This window comes from Poecilia formosa, unplaced genomic scaffold (assembly GCF_000485575.1).
Source record: "Poecilia formosa unplaced genomic scaffold, Poecilia_formosa-5.1.2 Scaffold220, whole genome shotgun sequence".
NCBI lineage: Eukaryota > Metazoa > Chordata > Actinopteri > Cyprinodontiformes > Poeciliidae > Poecilia > Poecilia formosa.
In genome coordinates, this window is record NW_006800159.1 from 208,876 (window position 1) to 222,116 (window position 13,241).

General features: G+C 37.9%; 1 protein-coding gene across 6 annotated transcripts in view; it reads right to left on the minus strand.

Annotated features, from left to right (window-relative positions):
* Positions 1 to 13,241, minus strand: part of LOC103149221 (thyroid hormone receptor alpha) — a 78,895-nt gene that overhangs the window by 41,484 nt on the left and 24,170 nt on the right. For all 6 annotated transcript variants that reach the window (XR_001664259.1, XR_001664258.1, XR_001664256.1 and 3 more), the window contains one exon: positions 550 to 763. Coding sequence is in view for 1 of the 6 variants with exons in the window: in XM_007568266.2 (XP_007568328.1) it covers positions 550 to 596 (47 nt within the window). In the remaining 5 variants the exon portion in view is untranslated. The remainder of the gene's footprint in view (positions 1 to 549; positions 764 to 13,241) is intronic.

Sequence of the window (13,241 nt, forward strand, 5' to 3'; positions counted from 1 at the left end):
CAACAAAATTAGTTAGCTGTGTCTTTTGCTGCCTTTTTCATTAAGCAGGTCAATGGGAACACAGCTAATGACTGCCAAGGTTTATAAAGATTTCACCACCAGAAACCCATCATTCTTGTTTTCATCTTAGCCCAATTCTTATGTGTAGTCCAAAAAAAAAAAAAAAAAAAAAAAAAAAAAAAAAATCACCATTTCCAATAAATTAAAAACGACATTTTCTTCATTGCTTGTAAGCCTTTTAAAAAGATTTTTAAAAAGCTTTCCAGCAGGTCAGAGAAACTTCTCTATAATCTGCTCAGAGTTTTAATTTTCTGAAAAAAATAAAATGTTAAATACTTAGCAGCAAGTTTGAACAACCTCATGCACTAGTTTGCACTTAAAAATTTTCTTTATGCTAACTACTAAAACGGGATAATTTTCTACCAAAAAGAGTGAAGGACCTAGTTTATTTCTGAATTACCTTGGGATATTCATTGAGACTTTTTCAGATACACTTTATTTCTACTCAACAATTCATTGCACTCTAATCTCTCAAACAACCTGCCTTACCCTTTCTCATCGCTCTCTGATGAATTGCTCTCCTGCTTGTCGAACATCGTTGCCGTTCAACTCCAGTAGCATCCAGCGACCAATCGCAGAGCCGGGAGGCGTACCTCAGACAGGTCGATCTGCTCAGCATTCACCGGCAGCCTTCTCAACAGCCAACCAGAGGAATCCGTGAACGGGAACCGCGGGACGGGAGCACGGCAAGTTGGACGGAGAGCTGCATGATGGAAAGGGACGGAGACAAATCAATCCGTTAGTAATTCACATGCTGGTATCCAGCAAGAGCAAACTCTATGCCCCTAAAAGTTGAACTAGTTGAATGTTATCTAAGGTCTCCGAACTGGGTCAAGCTGACCTGTTTTTAAGCTGTGGCCTTGCTGGGATCCAAACTGCACACTGTAGTGAGTTTTATGTTTTAAGTTCAGGGAAGAGCGAATTCAGTGATGTTAAGCATTCAGTTTATTACAGTTACAATTAGCTCCTTAAGGCATAATTATTCATCCATGAGTCGCCTCCCAGAAGGACTCCCACTCTTTGTCCCTGGATAATTTGTCCTCATGTGGTGCCACTTCAACCCATTCTGCTCACTTCTTACCAGGGGACTTAAGAGGCTACATTTTATTTATGAAATATGAGGAGCAATAATCATGTAAAAAAAAGTTTTATTTTCATTTTATTGTAAAAAGTTTTCTAAAAACATTACATTATTTCCCTTTTTCTTGTTCTTTGAGATGATTACCCTAATAAGTAACCACCTGATTATGGCTATCTATCAGTTTCATAACCATAACCATCAAAATATGCAGTGAAACAATTTTACATGTCGAGATTCAAGATTGTCTTGTTTTCCATACCAGCAAACCAAAGAAAAAGTCAACACAGAATCAACCTGAGTTCTGTCTGCGTTGAAGTTTGCCATTTTACAAAGACTTTGTTGACCTTTTTGCAAAGTATTTCCCACAAAGCTTTGCCTGGTGAAGAACCTTGACAACATCCCCAGAGATTCTCCATTTCAGCTTGTGACTCCTTCAACGTAGTCATGGTAACCTGGTGTCCTCTTCTTCATGGTCACTCAAATGTTTGTGAGGACGATCTGATCTGGGTAGATTTTTCTTAGTGATGAATTTAACTGAACTCCAGGGGATGTTCAGGGCCTTGAATTGATGTTTTTATCTCCATCCCCTGACTTATCCTATACAATACTTTTTTTCTGATTTGCTTGGACTGTTTTATTGATTTTGTGTTGTAATGGTAGCCAGGGATACTGGTGAACAGTGGATGGACCTATCAGAACCGGGTGTCCTGAGAAACATTGAATGCACTCAGGTAATTTCCAGTAAACTCATCTAGGAAGATGGCACCTATTGGCTGGACCACTGTTGAATGAGGTCAGTTTATGCAATCACTTATTAAATATGATTGTAAACTAAGATTTATTCATGACCACTGCTTCTTCTATGTCTCTGCTACATTCTCCTCTCCAGTGTAGCATAATTTCTGTTTTTTTTTTCAACTTTTAACATGATGTTCTGACAATCTTTGAGAGAACAAGCCCAGAACTGCTGCACTTTCTGTTCACAGGCTGCTACGCTGCCCTGGTTTATCTGTTAGCCTTCAATCCTGTTCTCATAACGAACATTTAAAGCCATGTTTTACTGTGATAGCTCACCCGCTGATGCCTCCAATCCAGTTATAAATAATTAATGAGCGCGAAACAGCAGTGGAGCTACAAAGACATCATTTGCACCCCTGTTAAGTGCTAAAAGACTTCAGCTAACATGCTGTGATAAAAACGTGGTATTTATTAGCTGGCACACATGGAACAATTTCAATAATAATAAACGCCCCCAAAATGTACCAGCCAGTCTTGTTTTTTTTGTACCAGCCAGTCACATCCAAATTTCCAACAGAAATGTCAGCAATATCCTCTGCTAATGCTCTTATTATTAAACTAGAGTTGTATACAGAGGAAGAGGAGAGGCAGGACAGGGATATAGCTGAGGAAGAGCTCATAGCTTAGAAGAAGGATGATGAAAAAGCATAGATCACAGCGGCCGTCACGGTGCAAGATTTTCCATGAGGATATTTCTAACACTACTTGATATTTAAGTACATATTCAGTGGGAAGAATGCTGACCTGATGGTGACCCTTTCCCCCTGAACGCCCACAGACTGCCGATTCATGGCTGGACACAAAAACTCGGCTTAATCCACCGTTATTTCAGTTTGGTCAAGAAGGTCAAGAGGATGCATGGGGCAGAAATATTGAATAAACCAATCCCATGGCAGCAACCAAATTCAATTAGACATCTAAACGTGGTGAAGACAACTTACTAATGTTCGAAGAGAGCTGTCGAAAGGGACACAAAGGGAATTTAGGTTACTTTGAATTAGGCATGTCTAGTTTGCAAATTTGGGGACTCGAGACTTGAAGACTTGGAATCTTGGAGACTCAGAATCAAAGACCTGAGACTTGACTTGGATTTTAGATCAAAGACTTGAGATCTGAGATCAAAGAATTGAGATCAAAAACTTGAGATTAAAGACTCGAGCTGGACTTGAGATCAAAAACTTGATCTCAGCCCCTGTAATGGAGAGGTAGACCAATTTTTAGAACAGGGACGCAGCGTGTTCTAGGATTTCTCTTTTGTTGTTGGTAAAAAAAACAAGAACCCATGTGACACTTCTCCTGTTTGTTTTGGTTGTATTTACCCAAAATGCCCTGCACTGTAGTCCACTTCCTGTTTATGCAGTGGTCTCTGGTCCACTTGGTGTTTACATATACCAGAATTAACTTCAACCGGCCCAAAACCAGGGCCTTTGTGTGGGCCAACGTTCATTTTCTTGGTTTCTGTCAGAATTAAGCTTATTTCCTCAAATAAAGTCGATTTTCTGAATGGATTTTTTGAGTTCAATTAAAGCGAAAAATAAATAAATAAATAAATAAATACAAATAGTGCTGGTCTGAGTGCACTCTACAGTTCAAAACTGATGAAAAATGTACTGAATCTACCAAAAGAAAAAAAAGACTCAAAGTGTGATTGAAAGTAATTTGATTAAAATGTTTAGAAGATAAAACCGAATGTTCCCACCTGGTTTGCAGAATTTATGGCTCAGTGTGTGGAAAAAAAATGCAAATTAAGCCCAGTTTATTTCTTTGAAAACCCCTTTTTTAAAAAAAACAAGATCCCTAGTATTCATGTAGTTTGAAACATTGTCAGACATACTCCTTGGAAGTAGATCTGCTTTTACAATACAACCTCTGTGTTCCTTATTTACTGCTACAGTCCTGCTTCTATTAGAGGAAAGCGACTGCAGCCAAATCTAATTCGCTATAAGCTGCTTAAAAGCACACCAAGACAAATTCAGGTTTAATTTGCTTTGGGAGTTTTTATCTGTTGTTTTCCAGTTTTGAATGCTCCAAATGTCAGCTGAGCTCTGTAAAAGACTCAATCTGTATAGGTCACTGCTGAAAGTGTTCTCTAAACTCTCAAAGCTCATCCATGAGTTGAGCTTTGAGAGAGTAAATAAAGACTTCATGTCAGATTTTTAACAACGTTTTCACACACTTAAAATAATGTAAAACTATTTCAAAAATAAATCAGTTTGACACTAAAAATGTCAGGAAAACATGCGATGACTGTACAAAGTTGAAAATGCACATAAAGGAGGACATGTTGGCTGAAAAGTGGCAGGAGAATTATCAACTGAGAAGAGTCCGCCATGATTGTTGTTTTTCTTCCAGCTTGAGCGTATCAGGACGCAGGATAGTGTCGTCTGTCGAGCATCAATGACGTTCAAGTTGGAAGAATGTGAGCCGTTGGCCATCGGATATGCAAATCGAAAAAATTCTGACCTGTATTGTTCAGACTGCCATGAAAAGATCAGACGCAGGTCACATAAATAAATAAATCAATCAATCAATCAATCAATCAGAATTGGGTCACGTCAGGCTGCAGTGTGAACACAGCCGTATGAATCTAAAAATACATCAACAGCAACAACAAACACGCTAGTGAAAGCAATTAGTGCCCGTCACCAGGCATTAGTTCTGTTTCCTCCAAATGAAACCAGAAGCTTAAACAGTCTTTGGAGAGCTACACTGCTGCTCCTACTTGTTAAACCAGAACAGTTTAATAAGAACAGTGCCTTCTTGTTGATACCTTACTGGTAATTGTGTTATTTCTCAGCAGTGCAGCGCTCACAGTGGTTTATCCTGCTAACACCATGAACTTTTGCCACAGATCAAAATAGTACCGTCTATTCACGGTTTTATACCCAACTAATGAAGATTTCACAAACGCATGAGGCCTTTTAAACTACTCTGCCTTCAAAACAGTGGCAGTGGAAGGAGGGGCTGGGTAATTCTCTGTCCCAGCTCTCATTCCCCAAACACAAACAGAACTCATTTCACCTCTTGATGATGCCCATTCAAAACAGAACAGAGTAGACTTTTAATTTGTGACTTTTCAGAGCCATTAAAGAAATAATGTTTTGATCTGAAACAGAGAGACTATGAAGGGTTAGTCTCTCTGTTCAGGTCTGTCAGGAGAATGTTCCAGTATTCAGGCAAATTATTACAATAAGCTTGTGGAAAGAAACCCATCTGAAGTCTGAGTTACAGAGCTCCTAGCCAACACGAAGATTTATGAAAACTTGTGATTTTGAAGCAATTCATAAATAAATGTCTGATATGGGTAAGCCTGTCGTAATGATCAACTATTCAGTAATCACAATTAAAATGAGCTTGATAATTTCCAGCCTGATTATTCGCATTTTGTTTACAGAGACATCACAGTCCATTATATTTATTATTTTGGTTGTAAATGTTTTATTTTGGGTATTTGACATATCTCCTAGTTTCAATGTGAAGAGTTTCATGGTTTTTGTGAGGGTGAACTTGCATCATTATGCTATTGTCATTAAATCAGTATAGAATGGCCTCAAAACACCAATACTATCACGTAACGCAATAATTTACTGGACAATTAATCGTCAAGCAAACAATTAATTGGTATGATAAACAACATCATGACAGGCCTTTTCATCTGTATATGGTATGTTTAGTCTCTATGAATATGGTTGGACTTTGTGTTTTATGACATTTTTCTATTTTCTGCTGTTTTGTTGTTGAAAATGTTCAGAATTTTTTCTCCGTCAACCCACCAGTAGGACATAAAAGGTTTTGCAAATAGAAATCTAATTTTTTTTCCAAATCTTAGATTTAGAAAATGAAATAATCCAATGCACTGAGATTTAATTGGAATAAAAATAAATCAATATCAATGTGTATCGATATCAATATGTATTTATTTTTTTTAACAATTGCAGTAAACTTACTGTATTACTTACTTACTACTTGTGTTGTTTTGGAAGCTCTTTAGTAGAACTAGCTCCACTGAGTTCTGGGTTCCACTACCAGTTCAGTTTTTTTTTTTTGAATCCAGTTTTACCACACCAGTGTTTTGTGTCTGAACGTGTCCTCAGGTGACCTGCAGTCTGAGGTGCAGCGGACAGAGGCTGCTCTCACAGCTTGCAGCAGGGTGAATAGAGAGAGAATTAGGCTTTACTGATTATCACAGTTTATCACAGTGAAAACATCACATGGCTTCTGAATGCTAATAAATGTTAAATAATGACTGTTAGAAAGTTTCTGATCTTTTTTTTCTTGTTTTGTAAGCGGACTTAGTTACGCTGTCCTGAGATGACCTGTATTGTATTGGGATTTGTTGCTACTAAAATAAAACTGAATTGAATTAATGTGAATTAGATTTTAGTAATAACATTGATAAAGCCTGAAAGGTGACTCTAGTTAAACTTGTAGGCAGGATAAAAAGTGATATTTGCCAGGAAAAAGTATTTATAACCCTTTAACAAACTATCTTATTTCAATGTGTTTTTATGCAGAAGACCAACACAGTGGTGAAGAGGAGGGTAAATGTGATTTGCTTTCTATTTTTTTTCTTCACAAAAGTGTTTGTACTACTGAAAGAAAAAAAAAGTTTCTTTAAAGTGTGTAGTTGGAATGTGATCCAATGTGCAAAGTCAGTTACTAACATTTTTTAATCCAAAACATACAGAAATAATAATAATTACAAAAAAACTAAATGAAAAAGATTTGGCCATTTGTCAAAAAAAAAAAAAATTACAATGTAAAAACTCCAAAAATGCCATTTCAAGAATGTGGGTTTTCTTTGTGATATTTACTTTTTGAATAAACGTGAAAATAAACTTTGGCAGAAAATCAAGGTTTTAATTTTTTGTTCCAGAAACTTGTTCCTGGATTTCCCCTGGCGTGCCAAATATCTCTCTAAAGAAATGTAAGAAACAGAAAGTGAATGTTAAAGTGTAGAAATTGCCCAGTCTTACATACAGTATATGCACAATATTTTTGTATCACCATTGAACGATAAGTAGTATTTTGCTGTTCTTTTTTGAATAGTGGGTGCACTATTTTAGAGACAGAAAACTCTCAAAACAAAAGAAAAGACGGCAACTTTTTATTGCCCCATAGATTTTTCCACATTTCCATCAGCTTAGTTTCTGTCATGACTGAAACAAACGTTCTGTAGCTGCAGGACGGAAAAGTGAAAATAAAGCTGAGTTGCTGGCGCCCACTTTCACTTATGAGACAGCAGATGGCATCAGAGTATGAAACAATATAATAGTTGTTTTGTCTTTGTGTCGTACTTCAAGATACACAAATCCCCAAATGAACTACAATCAGGCAGGTAAACCTGCTTCTAATGCCTAAACTGAAAATGAAACTAGAGAGGAACGTTATAATTAAAGCCAGTTTGCTTCACTCAATCTTCTTTTATATATATCTGAAGCTAACATAAAATAATCAAAGAATAAAAACAAAAAGAAAATCTCACATCAAACAATACCATGATCTGAGAAGACTGAATTAAAAAAAAAAAAAAAAAGACACATTTTATGAGCTGGGATTTGTTTTTGAATTCAGTCTCAAATATGAAAACATTCCACACCGAGTTTGGCTTCACAGTCTATTAAAAGCAAAGTACATCTGCACTAAATACAGCAAGGTGAACAGATGAGCACACACACCTTGTATTGGCATGCCGTGGATGAGATCCAAGTCTATTAGGCCAAGTGTGGAGCTATCAAAGATAAGTGATTCTCCTTCATCCAACTCTTCTTACCTTCCCAATCATCTTTTGCTGGGGTCCAACTCATCATCTATTCGCTATGTTGTGTGAAATCTCTTTAACGTTCTATCCAATCTTTCATCTTGCCGTCATTTTGCTGAGCTTCATTTGATGCCGACAGCACTTAAAGAGCAACAGTTTCTCTGGCCTTATGAAATATGATCAAAAGAAGAAGAAAAACAAACTTCCCTTTGATCAAGCTAAGATACAAAAGTTGTGAAAGAAGCCGCTTTTGCTGTTCCAGAAACGATCTGATAATGCTCCGATGTTCAAACCACCGCATTAGGTGGCTTATAATGCTAAAAGGCCAAGTAGCACCGGAGGATAACAAGGCCTGTCAATAATATAGAGTGTAGCTCTGCATTCACTGGCTAGCGATATCAGTGGTTTAAGACTTGACACTCCCGGGGCGTAGATGTCAAGACTTAGAAGGCCAGGACAGGGTAAAACGATTACTAATTCCTGAGCCAAACCCTTTTTAGCTGGAAGGACTTAATGACTGTTTGGGGATTGAGCGCTAGGTGCTTCACGTAGCCAAGGTGACTGAAAGTACTTGATAGGTTTCGTTGAGATGAAACTCATTAACTAGAGTGCTCGCAACGTCAAGGTTTCAAAATAAACCTACTTCAGAAAAACTAAGCATCATCATGATGAATTTTCTGAATTAGTGGCAGACGGTTCTGCAGGTTGCCTTTATTCTACATAAACTATTATGTGAGTTTTATGTGAGGTTATGAGCTGGAAGCTCTTTACCTGTGGTAGATGTCGCTAAGGTGAATGCCTGCCCCAGTCTCAGGGTTTTTTCAGCCTCTAACAGGATTGTCCTATATTTAGCTCCATCCATCTCCTCATCAGTCCTGATGCTTCTTCCGTTTATGACAAAAAACTCTCCTACGTCAGGCTGCTGATGTTACCCTTTTGACTTTTGTAGGATCGTTGAGCACCTACTCCATATGATCATATTCCCACCTGACAGATGAAACAACACTAGCTAGGTGCTAAATGTCACAGAAACAGTAGAAAGTTCTGGGAATGTGACTTGAAAACAAAATCTCTGATTTTTTCATATCAAATCCAATTTTGATAGAGTTTTTTCCTGACTTTATTTTCTTAAAAAGGGACAAATCATGCAAAACACTTTTTTAGCCCTTAAATACATTTAGCTGATTAGTTGGATCCTCCAGTAGTGCAGAAAAGTTGAATTCAGCCTCTCTTGGTGCGGTTTGGGTCATAGTTTGAAACCGTTCAGTTTTCTCTCTACTCTCTATAAAGAGAGTAGAGAGAAAACTGAACAATAAGGTTACAGGAACTGCGAAGATCATGGACTTCCTGCTAGCCAGTTTTGCAAATCCGCCATTTTTATTTCTGATAAAGACTTTGTAGTCCAACTTAAACGATTTCAAAGCTACAAGTGATGAAGTCAAAATGTTCAGTAGTTAGGTGTATTAACTCACAATTTATTACGCTTTCCAAGAAATTAAAGTTATAAGCAGTTATTTTAATTAATATTGGTTTATAAGGAGGAAAAAGGCAGGAAACCAGTGATTCATCATAAGTTCCACATTATACTGTTCATAAATATATTCTATTCTAATATTGTGCTATCCTAGTACAGATTCACTAAACAAGAAAATAAATACTTTGTCTGTGTGAATATTTTTGACAACAGAAGAACAAAACATATCAGGACCTGTGGGAGCCAGTTCATGTCATTATTTCACTATCTGAAACGGACGTCAGATAATCTCTCCAAACACCAAGGAAGCAGTTTTTTTTTGTTTGTTGTTCAATGAATGTACAACTTTTACATTTTTTTTGTTTCTTTCTATCACAATAGTCATGAGTGTTCTCAAAAATGTGCTGAAATACAGATCCAACACTGATCATTTATCAGGGAAAGTCCCACAAATATGTCTGTATTTTTGGCACCGTGCGCATGGAGGGGAAAGGGGCAGTCGAACGAAGGCAAAGCAAGAGTCTGTGCAGTATTACATCGAGGCAAACTACGATGTGGGAATTCTGAATGAAGTGGCAAAGAAATATTCAGTAAATTGTGGTACATAATAACGGCCCTTTGCTTTGTTTTATGACATATTGGACCTTGTGGGAATAAATGACCAGGTTCTGTTCCAAACATCCTGAAACACAAGTTTCAAGAGAGGGGCATTGCTGTAGTGGCAGGCCGAACACAGAATATTGTTGGCCATCAGTAATCAAAGACATGGCCTTAAAAGTGGAAATGAGATAAAATACAACACAAAACCATACGATTATTAGAGAAAAGTTTTGCTGCACCAGAATAATGTGACACAAATGATATTTCCATATCTTTAGTTTGTTCAAAGGCAAAACGTTCCATTTGTGTTTAATACTATTTGGTAAAGGAACTATTACAAGGGCAATATTGCATATTTTCCAGCCATATAGTGCCATTTTAAAACACAACCAAGTAACTATGTTACCTTTAGTTGTTATAAAAATGCTGTATATATAAAACATGACTTAAAAGAAATTTGACTTTGTAACTTAACGCATTGATATTGGACATCTGTCTCTTTAAAACCTCCTGTTCTTTCACTTTCACTAGATATCTGCTAATCGCTGCTGGCTAGTCTGAAGGAGCTGAGTGGACGAGTTGTGGAGGAGAACTGCTCTGTGAGGTACTAGATGTGAAGTTATGAAACTGCAGCTCAGAGGAGGAGCTCAGTCCAAGAAGGCGGGGCTTGGTCAAACCAGGTGTTTTGCACAGCTGAATGGTTGCCATGGGAGATTAAAGAAGTTCTCAAACATGCATGACAGAATCAAAGCAACACTCCAGGTATGTTTTTGATAACGGAATAACATTATAACATAATGTAAAGCTAAAAAAAAATATAGATTTTTTTTTTTACATAATACCGCCCTTTTAAGACATATGTATACAGAACTATGCAGTTTAGAGACATAACTTCACAATTATACAGATACTCTTCCTCTTCGAAGCTGCTAGTGTGAAACTAAGGTTTGAATGTAAAGATTCAGCTTTGTCCATTTGTTTCTCCATATGTATAACTTTTAGAATCTAGCTATGAAATAACTACAGTTATATGACCTGGGATTAAACTGGATTAGCTGGATTGTATCTAATGGGATCTGAATTGAACTTTGGTTTTCTCTGTCCAGTGTCCTGAGATGGCCTCTGCTGTGAACTAGAGCTAAAATAATGGAGTGAACTGGACTGAACTCTGAAGAGAATCGAGCTGAACTTTGTCCTCAGTTTGTTAAACCAACATATTTAAACATTTGGGTCACAGAGAGGGACCGTGCCAATTAAAAAAGAACCAAAACAATCAGCAGGTTGGCCCGATTCTCAGTGCTTTGCAAATGTTTTACAGTTTATGTTGCAACACAAAACTAGATTTTGTTGTATGTGTATGAACAAAACTAATACATGCTCTGCTATATTTTTTCTTTACAAATAAAAACAAAAAAGTTGCCAGAGACATGTATTTGACATTTGTCTTCTGTGATGCCCTTTTGCGGATATTACAACTTATATTCAGAAATGTTTTTGCTTGTTCTCCTTTGCAAATTTAAAAAAAAAAAAGATAAACGAGTACATATATATGAATATACAAGTTTTTCCACATATTCTGGATTTGATTTAGATCTTGACTTTGAATAGGCCATTCTGTTTGTTTTAGCTACATCTAGGTCTAGCAAATGGCTTCTGCTTTTTCAGACACTCTGCCTTCAGGAAGTCGTCACATTAATATTCCTCCATTTGTCAGGTTCTGGGCTTTTCTTTAAGAAAGGTCTCTCCCCTTCGGCTTCCCGTTGGGGAGTGGCCTGGAGTGGAGCTGCACGCCTGAAGCTAGTTAGATCATCAGTCGAGAGGATTTAAGGAGCCATCGGACCTCTCCTCTCCACCGGATGACTATCCCTCCACGGTAGTCTCTAGCTCGTTAAAGCCTTCTTCTGAAACGCTAGTTTTTGTGATTCTCTCGAAAGGATTTCTGCCTGTAGTCAACCCCCCTCACTAGCCCTCAGTTCATTCACTTTCAGGATCTGGCCAACTTCCACCAGTGAATCTGCCTGCAGCTTTCAGAGCCTCTCCTGCCTGCCCGCTCCAGTCCACTGCTCGATCGCATCCTCCCCTGTCGGAAGCCTTCCAAGAAGACGTAAGCTGAAACTCGGTTCCCCATCGTACTTTGCCCTCCTCTGGCCAGACCATTAACCTGTTCTCTCCGCTTCCAGGCGTGACTCAGACCTATATCCTCGGATCACCTGCAGTACCTTTAGATTGTTTCTTTTTTTTAATAAAAATAGTAACACCAGTTGTTTCCGGGTCTGATTCTGCATGTGGGTCAGAAGTCTACCCTCAATCATGACACCATTAAGCATTTTTGTTAGTGTCAGACTGAAAAAGTAGCTTGTGAGATGAGCTTGGTGGGTGTGCAGTTCCACCAAGTGTTTGCTAATTGCTGCTGGCTAGTCTGAAGGAGCTGAGGAGGTGGAGGCTGCTCTGTGAGGCCAAAGCTCAGAAGCTGCAGCTCCGAGGAGAGAGCAGCCGTTTTGCACAGCTGAATGGTGGCCATGCAGACTGAAGGATTTCTCAAACATGTATAAAAGAATCAAAGCAACGATGCAGGTATGTTTTTGAAGAGGGAGTACATTTATAATATAATGTAAATCTCAAAAAGTCGATTTTACATAATACTGCATCTTAAGTTTGTGGTTGAAACATGAAAAAAGTTCAATACTTTTGCATAACAGTAAATGCAGCAGTCATTTATACCACCTGGGTCATTTGGACATGATTGTAATAGTAAATATTTTCAACTTCTTTAACCTTCTAAATTAATTTCTTAAGTTTTACTGACTTTTTTTTTCAATTTAACTGTATTAGATGTTTTTACTTCTAAACAACTGTTGGTAAAGACAGAGATATTTAAAAAAAATCAGAGGCTTTATTCCAAGTGAACGCTCTTCCACTGTGGAAAAAAAAAAGTTTTCCTTTTTCTTCTCTGTCCTGGTTATTTTCATCCCTCCATGTGCCAACAGGCATGGTCTCCTCCTCCTCTCCTCCCTCGCTCCACTTCCAGCCTTTTATTTACAGCAATCATCCTCTCTGTGCGTCCATTGTTCGCCTGCTCTCATTGACTATGTATGGCTGCCGTTTCTTCGGCAGCACCCGTAATTAACCAGTGATGGAAGCATGTGGATGCGTGGGCGCTTCTAGTATCTGAGTTCTGGATGTGACAGAGTCAGAGTTAGGGAATGTGTATGTTGCTGGGAATGTGTGAGGTCTGAAAATGTTTCACCTCTCTTCAGCTGATGAAGGATGAAATGAAGAGAGAACAATTGCAAAGTTACTTAAAAATAAATGCCCCTTTTCTGAGCAACACACAAGGATTATAAAGTATTCAGGTTCCACGTGAAGCCACAGCTCCATCAGATGAACGTCTGGAATTGGATCCACACACTAACAAGGATTTAACTTTCACTTTGGAGTCAATACATTCTGTACAAATATATAAAAAG